The sequence below is a fragment of the Ursus americanus genome, chromosome 25 (assembly GCF_024610735.1).
Source record: "Ursus americanus isolate L20-20 chromosome 25, mUrsAme1.1.p, whole genome shotgun sequence".
NCBI classification, from domain to species: Eukaryota; Metazoa; Chordata; class Mammalia; order Carnivora; family Ursidae; genus Ursus; species Ursus americanus.
This window is the reverse complement of record NC_142151.1, coordinates 5,749,287-5,776,825: the sequence shown is the minus strand read 5'-3', so window position 1 is coordinate 5,776,825 and position 27,539 is coordinate 5,749,287. Positions and strand designations below refer to the sequence as shown.

The following is a 27,539-nucleotide window of genomic DNA, read 5'->3' as shown; positions in this document are numbered from 1 at the left end:
TCCCATTTCATCATTATATTTATCCATAATCTATGGCTCTGACCTGCAAAGATGTGCTGCCTCATTCTAGTGGTCTAGAATGTCCTGGGGAAGCATCCAGAAAGGTGCTAGGTGCAAGGGTGAGCACACAACACAGGGCTATGGATGACATCTAGAGTTCTCATCAGGGAATAAGTCTTTCCCTCCCTCCCCTGCCCCAACTATAACCTTCAAATTTATGTACCTGACTTTCAGCTTTCCCTGTTATGAAGATATCTTTATACTCTTAATATCCTGACCCCACACGCTAACCTCCCCTTCCCAGCCTCTCTGGGCTCTGGATTATGGACAGATTTGTTCTATATTTTGAAATGAGTGTGACCAGTACTGCCCCCAGCATGCCTTCCTTCATTCAACAGATATCAATTCAGGATGCCTATCATGTGCCAGGTATGGTCCTAAATTTGAGAAATGGCAACCTGTACAGCCTTGCCTCCCCTTCACATCCTGCAGCCTCAGTGAGAAGACAGGTCGCTGGGTCATCCTCATGACCAAGGATGGGGATGCAGACCTCAGGGGGCTGTGGGAATGAATGGCAAAGGCCCCTCACAAGAATCTTTTTCCTGGTGTTTTCAGAAAGGAAGTGGAATCTTGCTTCCTGTTTCACTTCCCAGTGGCTAAGTGGCTGGTAGCTTTTCCTGAAATTTAGTACTTTTACTAGCTATCAGTTTGCAATTATACTCCCAGGGGGTCAGAAGCTTTTTGGAGAATGAAAGACTATGCACCAAGAAGTTTCTTTGACCTAAGACAATGACTCATTGTCAACTGATGGCAAAGCAGGAAGGGGCTGCTAGGCATCTGGGTCCAACCACATCATCTCACACATAATGAGCCCGAGTCCCAGAAAGTCACTTACTCAAGGCCCACCCCGTATGTCTGGCTGCCTATGTGGATGACTCCTGGAAAAACTAAGACTCCAACCTAGGCCTGCTCCTACTCAAGCAACTGTCCCTCCACCCACTCCAGCTGCCCCAAGGGTCTGACTTTCCATTTCCTGCTCCCACCCACTGAGGATGTGGCCAAGGCGTGGGGCAGCTATGCCCGCTGGCTGGCACAGCCTGGAACCCTGGGCTCCTATGCCCATTTGCGACAGCTTCTGCCTGGAGCTGCACAGAGGAGATGCCAGAGCCATTAACAGGGATTGTTTTCAAGCCGCACACTATGTGATGTGCTTTTGAGTGGGCCCCCCAGAGCCAGCTGTGGCTGGGCTGAGACAGAAAGCTTGGCGGATAATCGACAGGATAGGAGCACACACAGCAGGCTACACTCTGCATGAAGTTCAAAAATAGCTTAGAGCAAACAATATAGTGTTCTGACATACACGTAGATGTGATCAAACTTTTTTTTAAATAGCAAGGGGATAAAGAACACAAAATTATTCAGAGTAATGTTCATCTAGAGGCAATACGGGGGGCTGATGAGATGGGGCGGAGCATCCATTTAGTTATGTGCAAGCTCACAGAGATTAATTATGTGATGTTGAATTAATTTACTTCTTAATTATAAATAGTATCATTATATCCATTAATAATGTATTTCTGGTTGATATTTATATTCTAATTAGTAACAGTTCATTTCTTGAAATTAACTAATGAATTTACATTCTAATAACAATAATACATTTCTTTCCAGTTACTATTGTGTTCTAGATAATAATACTTTATTTACACTCTAGTTACTTAGTGGTGAGTTTATAGGTGTTCATTATATTAATAAATAAACAAGCAAAAAGTGAACCGTGCCTGACACAATGATGTCATGAGCCAGGAATTATGATTAATCTAATTCTGTACATCTGAGGTCCCTCAAAAGAAAAAGCAAATATTCTTTACTAGGTGGTCAAAGTGCAGAGGGTCTGAAAAGCCCACTGCCAAACCCACACTACCTGGAAAAAACGTTTGCCACATGTTGGAAGCAAAACCCCCTGTGGACGTTCCCCAGTTGCCTGAGGAAGCAGCTAAACAAATTATTTCCCCTGATCTCTAACTATATGGGGATGCTGCAGCAAGAGAGACCTATGTCAGCCAGAAGGCATCGGCTTTGATGAGAAAAGAGGGCATATTGTAGTAAGGAGATGGAATTACCTTTCCAGAAGGGCATTCACAATCATCTTGTTCAGGCAGTCGTGCAAGGGGCAGTGGTTCTCAGGCTGATTTGTGTATCAAAATCACCTGGAGGGCCCCATTCCAGACTTTCTGATCAGAAGGTCTGGGGCAAGTTTTGAGAATTTGCATTTTTAATAAGTTCCCAGGCGATGCTGATGCTGCCGGCCACAGGCCTCACTTTGAGAACCTCGGCACCAAGGCAGGGGAAACAGAGGACTGTAGGTGACCTTTCAGACCTAAGTTTCTGGGGTTCTGTGCAAAGAGGAGGCAAATAACACCATAGTTGCAAAAAGACAGATGACTGAGCTCGGACCTTGATCGAGACCCACAGTCTTTGACCCTATGTAACACAGTCCTGGTCATTTCTCTCATAGGGACTTGTGAGGAACCATAGTGGGGCTGTGACCACAGGATAGGAAGAAACTGCCCCAATGGGCTGGAGACTTGAATGCTAAGGGCAAATCCTCATCATCCCTCAGGTAGCCCAGGGCTGACTTCTTTGATTCTGAACTTGGGATTAACCAAGCCGCCTTCACCTGGGGTCATCAGGAATGTTGTTCCTGCCACCACAGAACCATCTCTGGATAGGGGTCCAGCAGGCTGTCTGCTTGACCTCAAGAAATGGAAATAAACTCAGGGAAGGAATAGTGAGATCAATGGGCTGAGAGCTAAGGGGCCGGATCCTAGGCTTTATAAACACAGAACTTTTTCCAGAGTGCCCCTGCTACCCTTTCTCATTACCTATAGCAGGGCAGGCCCCAGGGGGTCATCATGCTGGAGACAGTAGAGGCAGGGCCAGCTGCTATGGCTCCATCCTCAGCTTCCAGTCACAGCCAGGGTCCTCAAGCAGGCTCGTGCTCAGCCCTCCCACTACTGCCATAACCCACCACTGTGAGGCTGAGTCTCACCCATCCTTCAAGGTCCCAGTGAAAGCTCCCTTCTCCCTCCTGGCTATTCCTGACCGTGAGGAAGACCATCTCACCTGCTGCCCCTCTAAGGAGAGTAGTAGCTGAAAATGGTCCCGACTGGGGGGTCTCTGGTTTTCCCCAAGACAGGGGGCACCAGCACTTGCCTGGATGTTGGAGACCAGAAGATTGATGCCCTTCTGGGAGGGGTTAGATAAGTCTCTCCACCCCTCCGTCCACAGGTAAAAGAGCATCACCGTCACCAAGGCTTCAGGAAGTGAATAATCATACCCTCAGATTCTGGTAGAACCCACTCACCCCTGCCACATGCATGCTCACTTGCCACTGACGACGTGCTCCCACTTCACAGGCATGATCAATACGAACATGTTCCCAAGGGCAGGACTTGGATCTTGATATATTCATTGGACAGAGATTTGTTTCAAACCTGCCGTGAGCCAAGCACTTCTCTAGACACCAGCAGGGCAGAGATTCATGAGATGTGACCCCAGCCCACGGGGAGACTGAGAATTGCATAAAAAGAGTGAAAATATTGAGTAAACAATGGTACATCTGGCACTGGAATCCTGTGTAGTTGTTTCAAAGATAATACACTAGCTACATCTGTGAGTCTGTGGAAAGCTCTCCAAGGTATGTTGTTAAATAAAGACAAGGTGGCAGAGGGCAGTGTGTTTAGTATGAGCCAAGGGGTGTTTTAAAAAAGGTGTAGTTTGGATGTGGTACTGTAGTTACGTAAGATGCCACCAATGGGGGAGCTGGGTAAAGGGTTCACAGCACTCTCTGTACTATTTTTGCAATCATATGAGAAGTATTTCAAATAAAAAGCAAAAACACAAAAAAGGTATATATAGGTATGCATGTGCTTGTGTACCACTGAAATGTTTGGGAAGGATACAAAAGAAATCATATGCTTCTGAGGCACAGGGCTGGGATGCAATGGAAGCAGGACTATTTTCTTGACTTTTTATACCCCCATTTTTTTACATCGCCGTGACTGACTGACATAAGCACAACATATTAGGGAGCCTCAAAAAAGACTCCTAACCTTGATCAGGAGTGAAGGAGGGCATCAGGTAATAGCTGAGGTGAGAGATGAGACCTGTGCTGGAGTTGGCCAGGTAAGGGGCGGGGATGGGGGAGGTGTTCAGGGCTGACTTGTTTCCCCCGCAATTCATGAGCTGAGGCCCTAAGCCCCTGTCCCTCAGAATATGACTGTATTTGGAGATAGGGCCTTTAAAGAGGCCTTTAAAATAAGGCCTTTGGGTGGGCTCTAGTCCAGTGTGGCTGGTGTCCTTCTAGAAAGAGAATTAGGTCACACACAGAGACACCAGGAGCGCACACAGAGAGGAAAGGGCATATGAGGACACAGAGAGAAGGAGGTCACCTACAAACCAAGGAGAGAGCCTCAGAGAGACCACACCTGCCAACGTCTTGACCTTCCAGAACTGTGAGAAATAAATTTCTGTAGTTTAAGCCACCAGCCTGTAGCATTGTTATCATAGCCCCAGCAGACAAATATGGGAGGAAGGAGATGACAGGAGCCTCAGACAAAAGACCCTCCTGTCCCCATTGCACACCTGGATGAACAAGGGGTTGGTGTGTGCAGAGACAATGGCCTAGACACTAAAGAAGCCTTTGCTAAGTTCGGGGACTGCAAGGTGCTCGGTATGACTGGGTTGTGTGTGCAGTGAAGGGACAAAGGAGGAAGCCAAAGCAAAGGAGGGGCAGTGAGAAACGAGGTGACAGAAGCGGTCTAGGGCCAGGTCATGGAATCCCCATTTACCAGGCTAAGAAATTTGGGCTCATCTGCTGCAGGAAATGAGGCACCTCTGAAGCCGAGCGGGGAGAAGGAACACAGGTGGGCTTTGGGGGAACAGTGTCGGGAACTTAATGAAGGATGGATAAGGTGGAAGCAACAAAGAAAGGAGGGAGACAGAGAGACATAGTCTGTAGCCTGCTGAGAGACCCACTGAATCCTGTGGTAGGCGAGGCAGTGAAGATAGGAAAACCTTCCTCCACTCTGTATCCTTACCCCTTGCACAGAATATGCTCAGTAAATGTTCAATGAACAAATGTGCCTTTGAAATGGGGCCCTCCCCCTGCCTCTTCCTGCCCAGCACACACTCTCAGCTCTGGTCTTACCATGCAGACTTCCATCTACTTTCTCCTTTGGCAGCCAAAAGCATGGAGAAGTGCTGAAGAAGGCTTTCAAGATGCCGAGCAAGGGCCCCTGGCTCATGCCGCAGGTCCTGCCCCCAAGACAAGGCCAGCCCCGGTCACTTCCACAAAGCCTTAACATGGAGGGTGGGGAAGGTCTGGAGTGAGTGCCCACAAAGGCTCACCTGTGGAAAACCCCATTTTCTTGTGGCACTTGGTAAATTCAATATTAAAATAGGTGACCAGGGCGTGGATGTAGTCATTTCGCTGTATCTGCAGGCAGAAGGCAGATGTGAACGACAGCTCTTCCGTCTTCACCGTATAAATGTCCACTTCCTGTGGCCCAGAGGAAAGAGAATGCCGACACTTAGCGCCTCCACCGGGGGTCTGGGGCCTGGTCAGCAGCTTCCTTCCATGGAAGACCACCAACAGTAGACTCTCTAGGGGTGTCATTACTCTCGAGGTGGGTCCCCAGCCCACCCACCGCCCTCCCCATGACCTCCTTCATTCTCTCTAGGGTGGGGTATGCTCAGGCAACGGTGCAAACGCATTTGAATCAGAATGTGAGGAGAACAGAATTAGGAAGGTCAATCTTCTGGGGAGGGGGGCCTTTGGGGGAGGGGGATGAGAGGGGAGAGGAGAATTAATGAGACAGAGCCTCCCTGAACCTAACTGAGCAGACTCAGAGCAGTCTAGCTCAGCATTGCCCCCTTCATCCAGTGGTTATCCAAGTGCATTCCCAGATGACGGGCATTAGCATCACCTGGGTACAAATTCTGAGTGGGTGGGGTGGGGAGGGCATCTCAGACCAAACAGCAATCTGTGCTTTATCAAGCTCTCCCAGTGATTTGGGTGAACCAGATTAGTCATTTCCCAATTTTTTGGTATTCAAGTTCCCAGCAATAAGAGACACTAAGTATTATCTTGGGAGTGAAGACCTGAGCCCACCCACAGTCACAGACTGAACCAAGGGAAGTTCTGCTGACCATCTACACCAAACCTGGATGAAAGAAAGAGAGAGAGGGAGGGAGAGAGAGAGAGGGAAAGAGGAAGGAAGGAAGGAAGGAAGGAAGGAAGGAAGGAAGGAAGGAAGGAAGGAAGGAAGGAAGGAAGGAGGAAAAGAAGGGAAGAGAAAGAGAGGAAGGAAAAAATAAAGAGAAGGAAAGAAAGAAAAAGGGGGAGAAATAAGAGGTAAAAATTTTTCAGTTCTGGTTGGGGAACGAACACAAAGAACTAATAATTCTAACAATTTCAGTTGGGAAGTGGCTGAAAATCAACGTTGCGTGAGGAGCAGGTATAATGAAAGACAGTTTGCAATGTGCTGCTCTTTTCTGTGTGAAGGATGCTGACCTGCTGTTTGTTGGCTCCGAAGAGACAGGGCAAACCTTCCAAGAGCCCTAGAGGCATCCAGACAGCTTTCAGTGAGGTTTAAGGAAACTTCCCATTGTTGGGGTTGTGTAGCAAAGACCTCTGTCCTGAAGACTTTGTAAGAGCCAGACAAATATCTGTGTGCCTGGACTGGTTCCAAGGGCTCTCCTGAGACCCGGATGATGGAATATGTTGGGGTTAATTAGGAGAGGGGTCTGAGGGTAGGGAAACCAGGGAAGACACAGAATGATGTAACAGAAATGGCTTTTATCTCTACATATTTCTAGAATAAATAAAGGAAATGCAGACGCAAAGCACCCCCGGGGACTTGAAAGAGAAGTCCCGCTTCCAGGGGGGTGGACAGAGAAAGAGGTTTGGTCAAGGAGGCAAGTCAGATCAGAGCCCTGTTGTGGTCTGTGGTGTGTAGACATCGTATTCTCTGGGGGAAGCTGAAGCTCTGATTATAGGTTGGGAAGAGGGTGGGATTGCAGATTTAGGGAAATGGGGAGTCCCTTGGTGATGTCACCCCAAATGCAAGTCTTGCTGTGCTTCTAGAACCAAGGATAGGGAACAAGAATCCGTGGAATGGGAAGTTGTGGGTCAGGCATGCAGAATTGATGGGATTAGAAAGCCATCAATGCAAGAGCCCCTTTGGTAGCATCCATGGGATGTGGCCATCTGGTGCTTGCTTGGACACATTCATGGATGATGCCTTCACGAGCTGCCGGGCAGCGATTCCATTTCCTGACATCTCCAATGGACAGGTCCCTCTTCAAAACGAGTGAGGAGAGTACACACCTGTCTCTGTAACTTCCACCCATGGAATAAGCCAAATGCCTATTCTAGCTCACATGGGCTCCCTAAACCTTTTCTTCTCCAACATAAACCATGTCTGGTTTTTCATTCACTTCTCATAAGTCATGATTTCTGACTCTGTCACCCTCCTTGTGTGGGACATACTTCTAGCAGCCTCTTATCTCAAAGAGCCCACTGCTGGCTCAGACGGCACTCGGTTAGCAAAGCCCCCTCCCTCCACCGCATCCTGCTCATGCTCCTTTTTCCTTTTGTCCTGGGAACTGAGTGTAGGGTTCTCCATTATATGTTTTCCCGATAAGTTTGGGCCATGGCTCCTTTTTAAAGCCAGCACCTGTCAGCCTTCATGATATTCGTTAGCCCTCCAGCCACATGCTGCCCATGGTTCTTTCCAGCTCCACACTCAGAACGACACGTAGTTAACTGTATTTTTGTTAACAGCAACAGCACAGTCCACCAGGCTCACGGTGCTTACACTGACTGACTACCATCTCCTTCTTAGCCAGGGCCAGACAGCCAGGCTCCAGGCTCTTTCCAAGATCCTTGTTATCTTTTTCTCTCCATCCCTCTGCTTCCAGCTTCACCTGGTCTTTCCACCGTACTTCTGGCTCATTTCAGCAGCCTGCTCCACTCCCCCCCATCAGACTGGAGCTCAGGGCAGAGGCTGCCTAGTATGGGTCTGTGTACCCTCACTGTGTAACCAAGCACCTGACAGTCCTCAGTCTTCTCCTTACCGGCCTCCCTGCTCGACAGTGTTGCTGCCCTCAGCCCCAGGCCTCTTCTCCAAACCAACCCACTAATCCCTCAGTCCATTCAGACGGTACTGTTCTCTGAATCCGAAACCTTCCATGACTCTGTATGGCTTACCTAAAGATCATGGACCTCTTGGCCTGACCACAGACAGTGAGCCCCAGGAAGTAGGCTCCAGGACACATCTGGACCCGGCTCCTTTCTCCGTCACCCCCTCACTTCTTCACGACATGCAGAGTGCACATGCATGCACACACCATCCACCTGGATCAGGAGTCCCACCTCCATAGGGTCCTAGGGTCCTGCTCTCAGACATGCATCAGCCACTGTCAGCTACCGACTCGCCTCTTAGCTGACAGTGCTCACTAGGCCTTACAGACACTTACATCTTAATAGGGGCCTCTGAAGGACCACAAGGCTTCAGGACAGAAGTGATGAAGCTATACATTAAAATGGTGACAACAGAGGGGCACCTGGCTGGCTCAATCCGCAGAGCATGTGACTCTTGATCTCAGGGCTGTGAATTCGAGCCCCACATTGGGCGTAGAGCTCAATAAAACAAAACAAAACAAAACAAAACAAAATAAAATAAAATAAAATAAAATAAAATAAAATAAAATAAAATGGTGACAATGGAGGCAGTTGGTCTTTCGGAATGGGGGCCGGGCCATCTGCGAAAGTGGCCAGCTGTGACTGGGCTTTGGAGACACAGAGGCCCTCAGGGCTCAGGTCCACCCTCCTGTCAGACCCAAAGCCTACAGAGCCAAACCCGTTACCTTGGTTCCCTAGAGCCCAAAGCCCTGTGCTGGAAGGTTTCTGTCTTCCTGCTGTAGCAGCATCTCTGACACTACAGGGGGTTCCCCTGACTCGACCTCAGACAACCCCTATGACGGGGAGGGCTCTGGAGGCATCAACTACTCAGAAGAGCCCCCATTATCCCCACCACTAAATAATGTTACAAATGGATGTCTCGGAGCTGAAGTCTGGTCAAAACAGAGTCTTAATTATAATAAAGTGTCACACTCTGCAACGTTAATAGAGATGAAAGTAGCAATTAAGCGTGTGAAGAAGGGCAGTGTTTTCCCAACAGGCTTGGCAAAATGTTGCTTAGCGCATCAGCGAGCAAGCTGATGGAGGGGCTCTCCTGGTTGCAGAAGCACGAACAGACAGCCCTTACCCTTCTCGGAGAAGAGAGGAAGAAGGATTGCAGGCACGGGGAGGGGGCAGGACTTCAGCCCCGAGAAGTTTACAGGACTGCATGGTGTGTGCCCTTCTGCACCCCCTTCCGAGTTCAGTTGCTTTGCCCCTGGCTGCACTCAGGTATAACCAAGGGCCTTGCTGGGAATGGAAGGAAGAAGGTGGGAGGCCAGAGTGGCCTTGTGAGGGGAGAAGCAGGCCAGTCCACCACGTGACCATTGGCATGCAGTAGACCAATGGAAGCACAGTGGCCACACCCACCGTCAAAGGTGGAAAGCGACTTGGGGTCCCAGCACATTGAAGGAGTTGTACCTCCAAGCTGAGGCCATGACACACAGGGGCCTAATGGTTACATACAGCTGTCACATGTCATTTGGGCAAATTCAGTTGCACCAGTTTGGGGGTATACTTTCCTGCTTCTTATTTGGGGCAGGGAGAGGGAGAGGCTTCAGGGACAAAGGGGCCAGTACAAAAAAAAAACAAAAACGACACATTTGCTTGCAATGAATCCTTCCTGGACTTGGAACGAGGCAAGTTAAGAAGTAATGAGAACCCCATCAACAGAGAGCCCAAGACTTAGACTCCCAGCCACCCCTCTTAGGCAGGATGTTACAAGAAGGAGGCAGCATCTGAGGACACTCATCTGTATGAGGCTCAGCTAGTTTTATTTGCCCTTGGAGGTCCCTTCTAAATGCCACAGTCACGCTACGGACCAAGAGCTGTGTTTCTTCTTAGGAATACTGTGCCCAGGAACAAAGGACAGTTGTGAGCCTGGCAAAGTAGCAGTTTAGAACTTCAGAAACCTCTCCTCATCCATCAGTGGCCCAGGACTCTTCCCTTTATCCACTGAAAATGCTGCCGGTCTCCAGCCCAATACTCCCCGCAAAAAAGTGACATGTACAGGACCAGCAGGACCGAGCGGGCAAGTATGTTTTAGCAAGATCAGGGATGGGTGGGCCAATGAATACTTGCAGAATGAACTCAGATTTTTAAATTAAAAGGTTAGCTTCAACCATATGAAAGTGATGTCTTTCTAGATTAAAAAAAAAACAAATTTCAGTAGTTTAGATGGTTCAACATAATATATTAGCATCTATAAATGCAAATTCTTAGGAAAGGGCTGGAAAGATCAATCCAACGTGTGAACAGTATTACCCGCAGGAAAAGTGTGGGGTTGAAAGGGAGGGGAGGTCAAGGGGAGCTTTTGTTTTCACTCTATCAAATTTGATACGTTTGAATATTTAATAATAAGAATACACTAAGGATCGGTGTGCCGAGGATGCTGACCAGCTGTTCTTCATTTATACCAAAGAAAATCTTGCCAGGAAAGCTGTTAGAGCATGTATAAGCAAGACCACTCAGGAAGGGGGTTGAGCAGCTCTGTCTGGCCAGGTCAGAGTTGTGCTTGGAGGCGGGAGTATAACGCCGACTACACAGCAGATCGAGGTACTGGACTGCTTCCCTAAGAGGGCCGTCCACCTCTAAAGGGAGGAGCTTCCCCAAACCTGAGCATACCCTCCTGCCTCTCCGCTGATGCCCCCACCCCCAGGTCCTTCCCCTGGCACCACTGAGGGATGTGAGCTGACTGCCTCCCCTCAGCTGTGCCACCGTGGAATCCAGTGGCTCTCTCTGTGGCTCTGCTTCGCGTGAGCAACTTCTTTTCACTGGCGGTCACCTTTGGGTACCAGAGGCTCTGGCCAAGGTGGCCTTGCTTCGCCAGGCTGGGGCTACACAGGAGCTGAGTAGTGCCTTTATGCCAGGCCCACAGCTTCCCAGGGTGGCACAGCTGGGTGGCCAGCATGCTTGAGCCCAAGCAGAATGAGTCTTCAGACCTTTATTAAACAGGCATTGGTCACCACTTGCTTTGGATCCACGATGTCCACCAGGGGCTCCTTCATGGCAACATCCCGGATACAGGTCATATCAAAGCCATAGACATTCTCCCACCCTGTGAAAACAGAGTGAGACATGAAGACCAGCAGCAGGACCCCTGGAAGTCTTCCCAGCCCTCCTGAGTGGTAGAGCACAGCATGCCCAAGAGGGGGATGCAATCAGAATAGAAGAATTGCTCACCTGGGTGGAGAGCTTTGTAGAATGTACAGATCACACTTGATGGTTAGGGAAACTAAAGCTCAGAGAGGCTGAGAAACTTCTCTAAGGTCACACAGCTAGAATTCCACAGGGTCAAAATTAGAATACAGATTGCCTGACTCTTCCTGTATCTACTTTCCTGTCCCTCTCTCCAAGCCAGCAGAGTCTCCTACAAACTCCTATCTGGCACTCACATCTCAACTTTGGTGCCTTTGCTCAAGCCATCCTGCACATTTAAAAGACCTATCTCTCTCCCTTCTCCTGTCCCCACCCACTGAATCTTTTTTTTCTTTTAAAGATTTTATTTATTTATTTGACAGAGATAGAGACAGCCAGCGAGAGAGGGAACACAAGCAGGGGGAGTGGGAGAGGAAGAAGCAGGCTCCTAGCAGAGGAGGCTGATGTGGGGCTCGATCCCATAACGCCGGGATCACGCCCTGAGCCGAAGGCAGACGCTTAACCGCTGTGCCACCCAGGCGCCCCCCACCCACTGAATCTTTAACAAAGCAGGGAGAAACATGCGCTCTTAAAATGATATAGACTAGTTTGAATCCCAGCACCACCACTTACTGGCCAGGCCCTTGTGCTAATTCCCTAACCTCTTTGAACCTCTGTTTTTCTCAACTGCAAAATGAGGGGGGAGGGTGGGTCCCTGAGAGTCTTTGCCTTTCTCACATGTCATGATGCACTAAGAATCCATCCCATAAGAAATATCTCCCAGGTGGTGTACAACCATCCCAGTGGTGCTCATTGGCCCCTGTGGCTGCTCATAAGATGCTTTGAGAGGGAGAAAGATGTAGGGTGCAACTTTGGTGAGCAAATGAATGCACAACTGATGGCCCAAGACCATCCTTAAATGTAGCAATCATTGCTACCATTGATTGACCACCTAGCTCAAACCAGACTCTTCATTTAATCTATCCAGCAACCTCCAGGGGGTACTTCTATTGACAGTCAAGGAAACAGGCTAGGAGAAGTTGACATCTGGCCCACACACAATATCTGGGCCAAGATCACACATCAGGGAGATGGTGAAGCTAGGGCTCACTCCAGCTTGTTCCCTGATCCTTCAGCTGCACTGACCCAGTTGTGACAGCAACCAGGAATGCAATTTCCTCTCCCAGTACTGCAGAGGGTGTGGCCTAAGCAGAGGCTTTAGTTACTGAGCTGCTGAATCTCATTTGTCTGTTTATGCAGACAGATCTAGAAATGCATCAAAGGAGAGATGCTTTTCTCTAAAATCTTACGGGATTAAATTTCCTTTTAAAATGTGCATCAAATAAATGGTACCTTCAGGAACTATGTTTCTGTATGTTTAGGATCAGGGGTGTGTGAGGATGAAGTTAGGAACAGTCAGTGAAAGCTGTGCTTCTTTGACTCCTTTCTAAGGCACACAAAGACCTTCCTCCGGGAGAAGTGGGAGAGAAAATAATCATCTCCCAGAGGGTGAGCACTTGTGAAATTCTGGCTTGAGGATAAGATGTCAGTCACATCCATGAAATCACATGAGATTGGTGCCAAATTCCCAGTTGAAACCTACATTTGGAGAAGGAAGCTGTTCGGTTGACAATGGGATGTGCTTTAGAAGAGACCCCCTTCTAGAGTCTAGAAGTCCCCAGATAAAACATATACACTAAACACACTGCCTTCATTTAAAAATCTTTCCTTAAGACACCTGCTGCTCCCATGTTCCTTCTCCTTCCCTCTCTCAGCCCTGCCTTAAGTTGAGGTTCAGGGCAAGTGTCGGGCAAAAACCCAAGAGTCTATGTGCATGATGGTTACAGGCCTGGGCTTTGGATTTCAACTCTGGGCTATGCTATTTATTTGCTGTGTAATCTTAGCAAAAATTTAGTTCTCAAAGGTTGGTCTCTTCTTTAAAATAGAGATGATGATAACCACAGCTACTCTATTGGGTTGTCATGAAGGTTAAATGTGATAATATATGTAGAGTGTGTAAGGGAATGCCTGGCACATAGAGAAGCTGATACATAGCGGTTGTTATCATTATGTGATTTGAGCTCTGGCTTTGTCACCACCTGGGCTATGTGACCATGGACAGATCAATCCTCTTCTCTGGGCTTGCTTGGAAAGTGAGGAGTTTGGTTCAGTGGTTCTGTGCTCCAGAATCATCTGGGACACTTTTAAAAATACAAATGCCTGGGCTCAAATCAGACCTGTTGAATCAGAACCTCCAGATTTGAGGTGCTGGAAGCTGGAATTTTATAAATCTTTGTAAAATTTGTAGGTAGGGGCACCTGGGTGACTCAGTGAAGCAACTGACTCTTGATTTCGGCTCAGGTTATGATCTCAGGGTTGTGAGATCAGCCCTGCATCGGGCTCCACACTCAGCAGGGAGTCTGCTTGAGGTTCTCTGTCTCCCTCCCCCTCTGCCCCTCCCCCACCATGTGCACTTGCTTTCTCACTCTTTCTCTCTCTCTCTCTCTCTCTCTCTCTCTCTCTCAAAAAAAAAAAGTCCCTGTAGTCAAGAAATGGTGAGCTTAATGTCTCATGCTTTTGTGAAATCTTTTCTAACCATTCCCAACCAAGGCACTACTTCTTCTATATCCTCAACACCTATAGCCCGGCATCTAGTGCAATACAAGCACACAGATAATGCTTTTTAATTGAAATTCATTCCCAAATATTTAATGTTCTACACTGCTTTGCAAAGTCCAGTATTTTCGTTACCTTTTCAGAGGTTAATTCATGTTTTCTCCCCAGCTAGACTACCCTGCCTTCAGTTATTCAGGAAAAAATTCACCCAGGACATTAAATTTGTTTTCTCTTTTTTCTAGTACCATTTATTTCCCACTAGCTCCTTTAGCATAAGTGGAGCAGGGATGGGAGACAACGCTAATCAAGGAGATTAATTTTTTGTTGCAACTCTGTCTTATTTATTGACTGAGTGAATATGGGGTGAGGGCCATTGGCTACCAGGAAATATTGTTATTAATTTTCTTATTTAAATTTAAATAATAACATGAGCAGGACCTGTGAACTTTTGTTTATAGATTAAAAAACAAACTGTCAGAAAGGACTGCACTGTGGCACGATGAATGTAACTAAAGCAACAGCCAAGCCTCAACCTATCATTAGGACAGAGTAGATTGACTCAAATCCCCACTTTAACAGCCTGGCAGAGGAAAAGGCATACACTTTTCTGGGCATAACTATAGTGCATCTGTCTCTACTGTTCTTTTAATGACATTGCCCAGCATTAAGAAAAAATTACAAGATGAATGAAAAAGGGGAAAAAAATGACCTATCATCAGAAGGAAATACAGTCAGTAGAACCAGACTTGGAGACAGCCCAGATGTTGGAATTATTCAAGAGACTTTAAAGTACCTATAATAAGTAAGTTAAAGAATCCAATGGAAAAACATGCATGAACAGATGGAGAATTTCACTGGTGAGATGGAAACTATAAAAATGAGCCAATGGAAATGCTAGAAATGAAAATCACAATATCAGGGGTGAAGAATTCTTTCAATGTGCTTATTAAAAGAATGCATACATCAGCGAAAGTAATGAATAACTTCAAAATAGGTCAATAAAAATTATCCAAACTTAAATACAGGGAGAGGAAAAATACAGGAGATCCATGGGACAATATCAAACAGTATCTAATATATGTGTAATTGAAGTCCTTGAAGGAGAAGAGAAAGAGAATCAGGCAGGAAAAAATATTTGTAGAGATAACAGCTGGAAATTTTACTGAAGCAATGAAATCATCAACCCATAGATCCAAGAATGCTGTTGAACCCCAAGGGGTATAAATACAAAGGAAAACACACGTGGATACATCCGAGTCAACCTGATGAATATCAAAATAAAGAGAAAATCTCAAAAGCAGTTGCAGAAAAAGAAATATGAAGGACATGGGGAGCCAACTCTACATTTCACTGGAGAAAGCCAGAGCTACATCCTCCTTCCCCATCCTGGCCCCCCAGTTTCAGGTTCTCCACTAGGGCAGAGGGAACTGACTCTGAACGTGTTAAAGGGAAACAGAGCAAGTGCCACCAGGTGTTACTTACAGTTTCTCCTCTAGGCAGAAGGGAAGGTGTTTACAATAGTTTCAGACATTTTAGTCTCTCAGGCACAGAGGCAACTCCTTGTATAAAACAGGAGAGAGGGGCACCTGGGTGGCTCAGTCGGAGTGTCTGCCTTTGGCTCAGCTCATGATCCCAGTGTCCTGGGATCAAGTCCCGCATTGGGCTCCTTGGTCATCAGGGAGTCTTCTTCTCCCTCTCCCTCTGCCCCTCCCCTGCTTCTGCTCTCTCTCTCGCTCACACACTCTCTCTCTCTCTCTCAAATAAATAAATACAATCTTTTTTTAAAAAAAATAAAATAGGAGAGAGCCAGAGAATAGAACTCTCGATGTTGGGGATGAAGATGGGAAAGAACCACATGGAGAGCAACTGAGTCCTCCAAGAGGTCCTGCCTTTGCACCCCCTCCCTCGGGCTGCAGGCACCACTGACTCCATAGGAGGCCTTCCTTTTCATCTTCTCATGAGCCAGGAAGCTGGTGCCCATACCTCTGACTCTCAGCAGGTTGGAGATTCATGTGTTGGGTCGGATTCGTGTATTGGATAAGAAATCAGATAGAACACCTACCACGTTTCCTTCCAGTGTTAGGATTCTATAAATCTCCTCCATAGTGGAAATTTTAAAAAATGATTGCTTCTCTCTCTCGGGGTTAAACACTATGCCTTGCACATTCCTCTACTGCTTATTTTTACTTCTTCATTTGTTTCTTCATTCATCCTCTCAACAAAGTATGTATTGTGAGCCTAGTACATGCCAATCATTTGCCTCTTTTTTTCTGTGTTCTCTAGTAGTTGGTGAGCAAAATGAGGGCGACTTCTGTGTTTTACTCATTCTTGTGTTTCCATGTTGCATGTGGTTGAGAAAGGGAAGGAGAGAAGGGAGAGAGGAAGGGAGGAGGGGAGGGAGGGGAGGGGGGGGAGGGGAGGGGAAGGTCACAGAAGGGAGGAGAGGGGCAGGGAGGAAGCCATTTTGTAACAATTTACTTTATGAAAGGGTCTGGGCTTGTCTCGTTCTCCTTCCCAACTTTACGATTTTTCTTTTTTAGCGAGTTCTTGAACCAACTGAAATTTGCTTACAATCATTCCCTTAGCAACCAGCAACCTTTATGCTTTACTTTTGATTTAGAACTCGGAGTAACCAAAATCTCTGTTTATTTGAAACAGATTTCTAAATGAGCTTGCTTCCTTTACTAAAAACAAAAACAGATCATTAAAAATTTTTAAATGGAAAACTTCACAGTTTTTTAAAATAAATTTTAAATGTATGTTTGATTTTTATTTTTTGGGTCTGGGGTTTTTTTGGATAGAAGACTCCAGAGCAAACATTTCACAAGAAAAGAGGATTTGAATTTTTTAAAGCTGATTTAAATATATATTTTTTCTTTTCCCAGAACCTGTGAAAATTGCAGTGGGCAGCGTAAGATTAAATCACATGATCTGCGCTCCTGAACCAGCACTCCAGGAGCAGCAACCGCCTTCCTGCTCCTCCCGGGGTCCATGCAGTCCTGTCCAGCTCCAGCGGGCTCACTACAATGTGCGTCTGCCCCCGGTTCCCAAACACAATCCAGGGAAAGGAGGAGGGAAGAGTATGTTGGCTTTTAGGAAATGAGGAAGTCCCTTAAAGAGCTGTGCCCGGGGTCAGGGCTCAATAAATATTTACCCATTAAGAATGAAGAAAGTACCTGAAGATCCTCCTCAAAACACTATTTGGTATAGTTACACAGCAAGAATTCCGAAAGCAGCATTATAATGCAGCTCCCGGGCAAAATATGTCCTATTTATACACGTATTTGATCAACGTTCACTGTTGAGTTGTTTCTGCGATCTACCGTGAGAGCACATCTGTCCTAGATTCTGAGCCACTGGAGGCCAACAAGCTTGGCAGTCAGGCTCGCTTCCCAGAGCTACAAACAGAAAGGGGCTTCGTGACATGTTCAGAGCCTAGGTCCAGTCTGGTGCCAGGTACCTCCAAGAACTGTCACATCCTTTGAAATACATCATCTCGCTTAACCCTCATGGCTAGTGTATGGGATTGGTGATATTATCTGTGAGGCCAAAGGGGTTAGGTAATTCGCTCCCAGTCATCCAAGTAGAATTTGAACCCAGGGCTGGCAGATTTTCAAACGTGATCATCTAACATAGGTTACTCTCCCTCTCGTTGCTCATCAAATGTTAGAAATGACACAAGATTGGCTGGAGGCATAGGGCACAGGGCTTCAAATAACTGTCCCGTTTCTGTCTTCTCCTGAACCTGACTCTGAACTTTTTGCTTTGATGTTATATTTCCAGAAGAGTGTGAACACACACACACACACACACACACACACACACACACACATGTACCCACTCTATAGCGCTGTCCAGCTGGGGTGTCATTAATGGCACCAGCAATAATTAGATGGCTATTGTGTGAATCAATGGAGCAACAATTAGTCAAACTATCGAGTCGCAGCCTCTCAGGGCAGAAGGCTTTGATCATGTGTTCAGTCATGAACCCTTCCACAGTAATCTTGCCGAGGAGGGTTTGACCACTGCAGGGGCAGGAACCCCAAGTCTGCTGACTCCATTGCACTGTGTGGAGTTCCTGCGTCATGCTTTGGGGGTTGGATTGTGCGTGTGCTTGCCTGTGTGAGGGGCTCTTTGCTCCTTTGTCGTGTTTTCTTCTGGTGGAGGAGACATGGCTCTTTCTAAGTGACGAAAACACATTTGAAATAAACTTGAAGACCTAGCTTGTGTCATTGAGAAATGCTACCCTCTAAATTAAAAAGAACAAAGCATCCTTTGCGGACCAGAAAAAACACTGGAGAGGGTTTTTGTTTGTTTGGTTGGTTTTTTTCCCTAAAAGAGCAAATTTTCAGCTGATAAAGCAGTATGAATATAGGTTTGGATATGAATCCCCGACACACACATGTACACACCTGCACATATATGCACATGCAAAGTCCCCATCTCTCCCCACACCCACTGCCATCCATTACCCCAAAAGAACCTCAAAGAAGAATATATATTTTACTTAATGTGAAGAGGAGTCACTATCCTTTTGCTAAATTCAAGTAGCATGAAGGCAGGATTCAGAATGGTCGAGCTGGCTAGCGATCTGCCATTTCTGACCCCTGTGGTGGACTTTTGGGATAACCAAACCTCCACAGGCTCCCAGCCCCCTGAACTGCTGTTCTCTACAAAAATCAGCTTCTGCTGCTTCAGCTAATTTTTCATTCACATTGCATTCATTCTCTCACCCCAGGATATGTGTCTTAAATCAACTGCATTGCTTATTTTCTCTGTAGACCTCCCACTCTTGGGACCAGGGGAAAACACTTAGAGAGAAGAATCCAGAATAAGTCACAGGTAAACTCCTCCATAGGCATAGCAGCTGTATTCATGAGGCTGGATGCTCATCTCAGGGCTACTGTAGTACCTCCCACCCCAAATGTGAGAAAGAAAAAAAAAGCCCCACAAAAACTTAAAAGGCGACTTACAGTGGATTTTGAAGTCCTTGTATTGTCTGTCTTCAATTGCTACCACGTACAAAGCTGCCCGGTCTGGAAACATAAGCCCTCCAGGTTTCTGTTGATGAATTGTGGGGAAATGGGTCTCGTAATCTATTCACCTGACAAAGACATCACATTTTGAACTGCACATAGAGTCACCAGACAGGCACCCCCTTGCCAGCATTTCTCATTCAGCAGACTGTCACCTTGGCCAGGGTTAGGGTTCGGATGGCAATGCTCAATTTTTATTTGGGAGTGGGGATAATTTGAGGGACCTAGGTGGAGATCAAAGAACAAACAAACTGGGGTAAAGGTAAGTTCAGTGAGGAACAGTAAAAGGTGTTATGACCCTTTAGCCTGGACAAACCAGAGTAAGAAGCATGCTGGGCTCTCTGGCAGCAAAACAAGTCCTAAGTACCTGTTGACCAGAACAGCCTTTTGTCTTGACAACAGAGAATGGGTGTTGATTATAACCAAAGAAGCCAAGGTTAGACCTACAGAACAGTGTGGCAGACATGTTGGACCTGGGTACCATCATTCTGTCCCCTGAAGCAGATCTGGTTTAAGGAGAGTGGTCTGGAGGAGGTGACCTGCTAGCCCAAGCCCTCTCTGGAGTCCTCATGTTCTTCCTAGACTGTCGGCCAGGGGTAGAGCAGCAGGACAGCCAGCAGACCAACAAGGGGACAGCATGCAGGACACTTACCAGCCACTTGTCCCTGGCAAAGATCACCGTGTTGAGCATTGACTCATAGAACAGACAGTAGCCCATCCACTCGCTGATGATGATGTCTACCTTCTCCACAGGCAGCTCCACCTCTTCCACTTTACCCTTAAATATGGTGATGACTGGAAAATAGGAACCCCACGGCCACACTTTGCAGGGACCCTAGCCTGGAACCATGAGCACCCCACATCAGGGCCAGACCTACAGGTTTTAGCCATGTTCTGATTCTGCTTTTAGGATTCGACACACCTCACCCTTCACCAAGCTAGTTATACAAAGAGAACTGCAAACTACTTGCATGTTTTCTCCCTAAAACGTACTGGGCTGTGACTATGTCCTGGCCCTGTGCCAAGCCTGTGATAGGCACCATATCGTGTGATCTTCCCAGCAACTCCATGAAGTAAGCACACTATTATCACTCTCATTTAGAAGTGAGGCTTAAAGGGGTTGAATGGTGGGTGTGGAAGTAGAGACCAGGTATAAAATGCTATGACTCTAACACTCAGATCAGAGTCCCCATCCCATTTTAGACCACCATGATGGTTCAGATCCAAAGGGCAAGGATGTGCACATCCAGAGCTCAACTCCCAGTGGGTTCATGAGGAAGGCAACTTGGTGTCTTGACAAGATCATGGGCTCTGTAGTCAGGGGTTTATGTCCTGATCTCATTATTAACTATATGCCTTTGCACAGGTTACTTGACCTAAATGAACTCTGATTCCCCAGAAAACAACCAAGGAAAGTAGTATCTACTTAGTGGGTAGTTGAACTGGAATGATGAAATAGCAAATGTTAAGTGTCAGGCTCATAGCAAGGGCTCAGGAGAAGGTAGACATCATCTGACATTTCCCCTCTTACTGACCAGCTGATGGAGAGGTGAAGGGGAAAAGGCTGGAACCACTCTCCTGCTCTTAGTGACCTCTGCTTGTGAGTCACTTCCTAGACCTTCCTATCCCTCCATGGCAGGAGAAACTTCTTAGTTGCGTTTTTGATCATTTGACATAGTCATACACATAATTTTGGAGTCTCTTTTTGCATTAGTTGCTCTAAAGATCATAGCAAACACTAAGATGCTGCTATGAAATTGACAGGGTGATCTATTGGTTGGCTGATTCCATCTGAACATTTCCTCTGAAAGGATACACATATTCACGTCTGAAATTCTCTTTCTGCACCATCTTCTGAAAAATCACACCATGCCTGAGCTTTGCTGGGAAAATTGAACAATAGCTTGTATTCAGGAGTGAAAAAAAACAAAACAAAACAAAACACTTGTACACACAAAGAGAACACATCTGTGCTGAATCTGAGCTTCATGAAAATGAATTTGGGTTAGAGGCTCCTGGATGACAAAGGGCACACACGTCACTGGTTTTGTTTCATGTCCTCACATTAGATAATGCAGGTGATGAAGTGCCCATTAGAAGCCTCTAATGATGATTTGCTCTCCAATACCTGGTGTTTAATCAAGTCTTAATCAGATAAGGCCTCTTTCATAAGCAGTCAGACACTTCGCAGATGCACATTGGTCCTAACCAGTCCAGACTGAGGCCCAGGCTTGTGTGGCCTTCCTGTACGACTCATGAGCCCTGCCCCTAAGCGGTAAGAGCGGGGAGGCCTAGTCGTCTCCAAAAGGTTCGGAAGGGGTGGGAGGAGTAGGTGTCAAAGCTCCGCTTCTCTGCGGGGGGGGGGGGGCGGGGGGCCTCCACAAACACAAGCAAGAGCAGGGCCCGGGATGAACCAAGAGGATACACAAGGGGACAAAGTAAGGGATTTTTGAAAATGCAAAGAGAGTGCCTTATTTCTCATTCTGAAGCAGAGCTGACAAATACATGCCTGACCCACCTGCCTCATTATTTGAGTGCAAAGCCTGGTTTGTCTTACTTTTGCAAATCTTTGTTGTTGTTGAAGAGTAACTGACATATCATATTATATTCATTTCATGTGCACAACACAGTGATTTGACATTGTATACATACATTGCGAACTGATCACGACAAGTCTAGTTACCATCCGTCACCATACAAACTTGATACAAATCATTGACTATATTCCTCATGCGGAGCATTACATCCCCATGACTTATTCATTTTAGAGCTGGAAGTTTGTACCTCTTAATCCCCCTCACCTGTTCCCCACCACCCCTACCCCACCTCTGGCAACAAGCAATCTGTTCTCCGTGTCTCTGAGTCTGGGTTTGGTTTGGTTCGGTTTTGCAGATTCCACTTCTTGGTGAAATCATGCAGTATTTCTCTTTCTCTGTCTGACTTCTTTCACTTACTGTGATGCCCTCAAGGCAGCCTCCCTTTCTTCTCTCTTTGCACATTTCTTGAAGGCTCTTCCCTAATGTCTGCATGTGTATATGGGCTTAGGTCTGCTCCATCTCCTACATTAGATCATGACCTCCACATGGCTCGGGAAGATGCTTTCTCTTGCCCATGGTGCCCCACAGCCTCCACTCTGTGTGCCTAGTACATGGTTCACCGGGCATGATTCTATGGACAGGACTCCAGTAGGACTGCAAGAAGTAGAGATGGACAAGAACTTATAGTCTAGCCTGACAGATGGGTGTGTACAGAACATTCCTGGGGTGTCCCCAGCATGAGTGACTGCTGTCCCTGTTCTCTGCAGTAGCACTCTACCCATTCGTTGCTATATCCTGATCACTATGGGTACAATAAATGATAGGTAGGTAGATAGATGAGAGAGAGAGGGAGAGGGAGAGAGAGATACGCACAGTGGGTCATAGAAAGGCAGAAGGAATCAATTAACCCTATTTAAGAAAAATCAACAGTCTGTGCCTCTGTTCACTTAACATCGCCCTTCTGCATCCAAACATTTCTCGGAGAAGATATAGCCCCTGCTTGGCTTGGTGAGTAGATGGGCCCTTTGTGAAAGGAAGAAGGCAGGCCTCCCTCAGTCCAGTTGTGGACTGGATTTCAGACCCCCTTCATCCCTGTGCTCAGGTGTGTCTCTACCATGCTCGATTTTCACAACCTTCGGCTGGTGTCCTAGAATCAGACAACTTCTGTTTTTGTTCCAGCTGACAACAAACCTTGATCAAACATTTCCTCCCCTTTGGGGCCTCAATTTCCTTATCATGGGGAAAAAAAGGAGGGGGATTGAACCTAAAAGTCTCTAAGATGATCTGCAGTGACAAAATGCCTTGACTCTTCAGATATATATTGAGCATATAAAAGGCATTCTGCAAGGTTTACTGGTAGAAGGTGCTGACACCAGTAAAGAAGCAGTGCCTGCAATGTCCAGTTTGACTCTAATTTGCACCAATTCCTTGAGGCTAACTTTTTTTTTTTTTAAAAGGAGGCCATGTTGTTTCTATGGACCCAAATATAATTGCCCGGCTGAATCCTCAGGGATATTGTTCCTGTTTTCTACAGGCACACCAGCAACCACTTAAACTCCCAGATTCAATTTCCAGTCTGCAGAATGCTACCTCTTGTGGTGGGCTTTATGGCAACTAACTGGGGACTATTGGCCAGTGCAGTGCAGTGGGTTGGCTCCACGAACTGTGTGGGCATCGGAACCTTCTCCACGTCAAGCTTTTTCAAGGGGGATCTTAGCCTCTGATACTCAGGTTCTCAGCAGCTATGGGCTGCAGAACCCCACTCCGAATCTGGACCCCACATCACTGACCCTGTGTCAGCTCAAGGTTGCACTGAGGTCCCTCTTTGGAGCTAGTTTTTATTCCATGGAGATGATGGGAAGTTTGTTCCAATAACAGGACCTTGGCTCTTAACTTTGGGAATGATTAATCATAACTAAGTGCACAACAGGGAGCAATGCACTCCAAACTCTAAATTGGGAGATTCTTCTCCTGTAATTTTAAGTTTGCAAATTAGACATCCAGATTTTTTTTCTTTTTTTGAATTTGTGTTCTTTTTATCTTGACTGTTTATTACAGAAAGCTAGCCAAACTGACTCACAGTTATTCATTTGACTTAAAAAAACAACAAGAACAAATCAGGCCAGCCTGATGTCATCTGGGCCTCCAGCACGTCCATCAGTGTCAACTGACCCCACGGGTCCAAAGTTAGCGGCCTCCCCAGTTTAGACTCTTCTGTTCCCCAGAGTAGATCCTGCGTCACAGAGGAGTGGGCATGAGGGCCATGAGTGCGAGGCAGGGAGCACATTCTGAGACAGGTAGAGCCTCTTTGATGCTACCCCCACTGCAGCACGGCCACTAGCCGTCCCCCAGCTACCTTGCCATGTTGTTCACATGCCTATTTTGGCGACACCCACACCAGCTGCCATACACCCTCCAAGGGCCTGACTCGCTTCCAGGCTATGACTCCTTTTCTTAATTGTCTATTTTAGCTTCCTATTTCCAGGACCTAGCAGAGCACTTGACTCCTCACAAGCATTCAGAAATCATTGCTGAATGAATGAATGGATGAATAAGCAATTTTGAAAAAAGGGTATTTGGGTTCAAAGACAAAAGATCCTCAAACCAGTCCTAATTAGGATAGTAAACAATTACTAGCATTTGAATAGCAGCTTTGCAGAGTTATTTTACTTACATTATTTCTGTAACCCTCACAGGAACCTGTGTGGTTGGTTTTAGTATTCCTTCTGCCTAATGAGAAAACTGGAGTTTAGAGAAATCAAAAGGTAGAGCCAAAAGCAAGGCCTATTGTATAACTTGGTACAAGTCACCAGCCTCCCTGAGGTTCCCTTCCTTCATCCATCAGCAGATATAATATCTGACTTACCTACCTCATGGGATTGTTGTGGACACCAAGCAACTGCTTGGGAATGATGGGGGAAAAGAAATCAGAGAAGGCCAAGGACTGACCCAGTCTTCTCCTGAAGGCTGTTAGTAGGGTGAGGAGAGGTAGAGCCATCATGAGCCCATCAGGGTGGTGGAAGAGGAACCCATCCACCTCCCGGTATCAGCTCTGCCCCAAGGGTCCAAATACATGGATAAACCTCTCTTACAAAGTCAGACCCAGCCCCATTCTTGAGCCAGTAGTGGTGGGACAAAGAGGACAACAACTTTACCCCCAATATCTGGTGAGACTTGGAATACACCCTACAGCCAACAGACCCCATAACTGTAGTGGCAGAGACGAGCCATGGGTGCTTTGTAGCCTCAGTGTAGTAGAAACTTCAATATGGTACCCCCCTTTCCTCCTCAGCCCCCCTTTCACCCGAGAACATAGGGCTTGAGCTTCTGCCTTGCCCCTGGTACATCATCTGCCTGGCTTCGTGTCCTAGCCTGCTCTGGCTCCCTTAAGGACCAAGGGCCTTTTTGCTTAGCTAGAGCTCTGAGGTCCTGCTAGCTTTGGCTAGAGACCTTCCCTGGCCAGAGATCCTGCACAGCTGGATCAGGCAGTCAAAACCCTACCAGGACTCACCCCCACCCCAAGTTATGACCCACCACTTAGGACCCTTGGCATGGCAGAGCCGGAGCAGATACCTCATACATTGGCCAGAGGCAGAGAATCGTACGGGCTTGGCCAAGTGGGGCCAGGATGAGGAAGGCAGTCGTATGGGACAGGGTGGTTGAATCAGTGAGAATGTAGATGGCAGCAAAACCTCCCTGAGGCTCCAAACTCAGAAAATCATCCCAGGTGTCACTGCAGCTCACTACCTAGTGCTTACATGGGACAGGCACAAAGTGTCTCCCATCTCAGGGAGCTGGCCTGGGTGGTCCGTCTGCGTGTCACACTCCTGTCCACTCAGCAGTTGGCCTCTTTGGTCCATCAGGTCTATGCCTCAGTGACCTCCCTCCAGAAGCTTCCTCACTTCCGGTACTGTGCTGGTCAGTGTCTAACAACCAGCTCCGGGAGGGGGGCAAAGGTGCTTGCTGGTGTCTATGGTCTAAGTATCTCCACCATCGCTGATTTCTACTCACCCCAGGACGTCCCCCTTGCACAGTTGGGAAGAAAAGTGCAAGGCGGTGTGAGCCGTGTGAGCCGGTCCAGCATGCCATTACGACCCCCCAGTCAGAAGTGGGCACCCCACTTTTCTCAACAACTCCATTGTGTTTTGTTCTAAGACCTGTCACCATTTGTTCACTTGTGTTCATGTCAGTCCTCTCCATGAGATGGTGAGCTTCATCAGAGCAAAGAGCCTGTCTGTTGGGTGTGTGGTTGGTGCCCAGCGCCTGGCACGTGGTGTGGAGTGGGGCACGACAATGCCTGAAGGAACGAGTGTGTGAAAACCAGCCCTAAGATTATTAATGGGCTGCTTCACGAACAGTTAGAAACGGGAAGTAGCAATTGCCGGGACTCACTAGTACAGGTTCATTAAAAACAATTATATCTGATTAATCTCAGTTCTTCTTTTGACAGGGTTATTAGGCAAGTTAATAAATGAAATAATAACAACAGCAGCTAACATTTATTGGCTGCTTAGTGCCCACGGGATACCGTCGTGTTTTACACAGCGGTGTGGTGGTAGATATTGAACAACTGGGGCTCCAGGGGAAGTAGCCCTGGTTTGTAGCATTTGTTGATTTCTGTGGTGTAAATATTCTCATGGTGGTCAGTTTCAAGCCACTAAAGTGACTTCATCCATATCACAAATGTACTGAAAATTTGACAATCCGCCCCCGGGAGGCTATAGGACCCTGTTTTGGCACACCATGGTTTTGCCTAGTAACGTGGAATTGTCACAATGACCCTATGAGGTATGCTCTGCTATTGTTCCCATTTCACAGATGGGGAAACTGAGGCACAGAAAATAAGGTATCCAAGATCGCAAGCGGAGTGTGAACCAGGAAGCCTGGTCCAGAGTCAATGCTGTTCACCGGCCGCCCTCCCCATGCCAGCAGTGCACCATGTGGGCACTTCTAACGGACTCTGACAAGGCCTTGCCTCCATGGATATGAGATTCACCACTGGCTACTTGGCTGTATTCAAAGGCGCTGATCGAGAGCTGAACGCAGACCAGCCTACAGGCGCTCCCATGCTCACCCCAGGGCGCCCATCACATATGCAGGAACACCAAGCACAGAATGGTGACCCTGGGAAGCCGTGCTCTCGGGAGTCCTAGCAGTTGTAAGGAAGGACCAAATCTACCAGCATGAGGTCTACTATGAATAAAAAGGGGGACTCTCTGTTTGGATTCAAGACACAGATTAGGAGCCACAGCTTGGCAGTAACTCCAACAGACAACAGATACGGGTATGGACAGACAACAGATTGTAGCTGACTCCAGCTCAGCGCCAGATGACGTGCGTTTTCTACCATTGCTAATGGAAGCTGGAGCCATGGTGTCAGCAGCACAGCATCTGGGTCTCTCCAGTAGCTGGTTGGGTTTATTTCTTAGCATGACTCCAAGGGTAAGAGGGGAGATGGTGACTCAAACAAAAGCCAAGGGTGAAAGAAAGGGTGGGGGAGCGGTCGGGGGATGTGGGAGAAGGGCTGCCACCTGAGAAGGAGGCTCAGAGGCCCCAGAGGAAAGAAAGGGAGCGTGGGCAAGGCTGCAGGGAGCAAATGCTTCCCACAGCCATGGCTTGCAGGTGGCTGGTGGCAGGGTCTCTGTCAGGGGCACCTCCAGGACTCCATGACCCCAGGGCACAGGAGGAAACGGGCCGCAGCAGAGAATTCAAGCATCATCTGTGAAAGTCTTGGAGTGTGTGCTCAAGAAAGAGCAAAGTGCCCAAAAGGAGCCACACTTAATGCTTGTTGAGCACCTACTATGCCGGAAGCCCAGCACCGGGCACTCCATGAACACTCTCTCACATCCCCCAGGAACTCCGCAGGCTGTGCAGGGACATAGCTCCTCTCTGGGCAGCAGATGAAGTGACAGGACAAAGCGTCCCTCCTGGGACGTTGCAGAGCTGGCTGTCCATTGCCACTCTGCC

General features: G+C 47.3%; 1 protein-coding gene across 1 annotated transcript in view; it reads right to left on the bottom strand.

Moving 5' to 3' along the window:
- Window positions 1-27,539, bottom strand: part of PRMT8 (protein arginine methyltransferase 8) — a 62,674-nt gene that overhangs the window by 4,877 nt on the left and 30,258 nt on the right. Inside the window, exons 6-9 of the mRNA XM_087855909.1 lie at window positions 19,688-19,830; window positions 18,973-19,060; window positions 11,188-11,303; window positions 5,413-5,563 (exon numbers count right to left, since the gene is read on the bottom strand). Coding sequence (XP_087712035.1) covers window positions 5,413-5,563; window positions 11,188-11,303; window positions 18,973-19,060; window positions 19,688-19,830 — 498 coding nt within the window. The remainder of the gene's footprint in view (window positions 1-5,412; window positions 5,564-11,187; window positions 11,304-18,972; window positions 19,061-19,687; window positions 19,831-27,539) is intronic.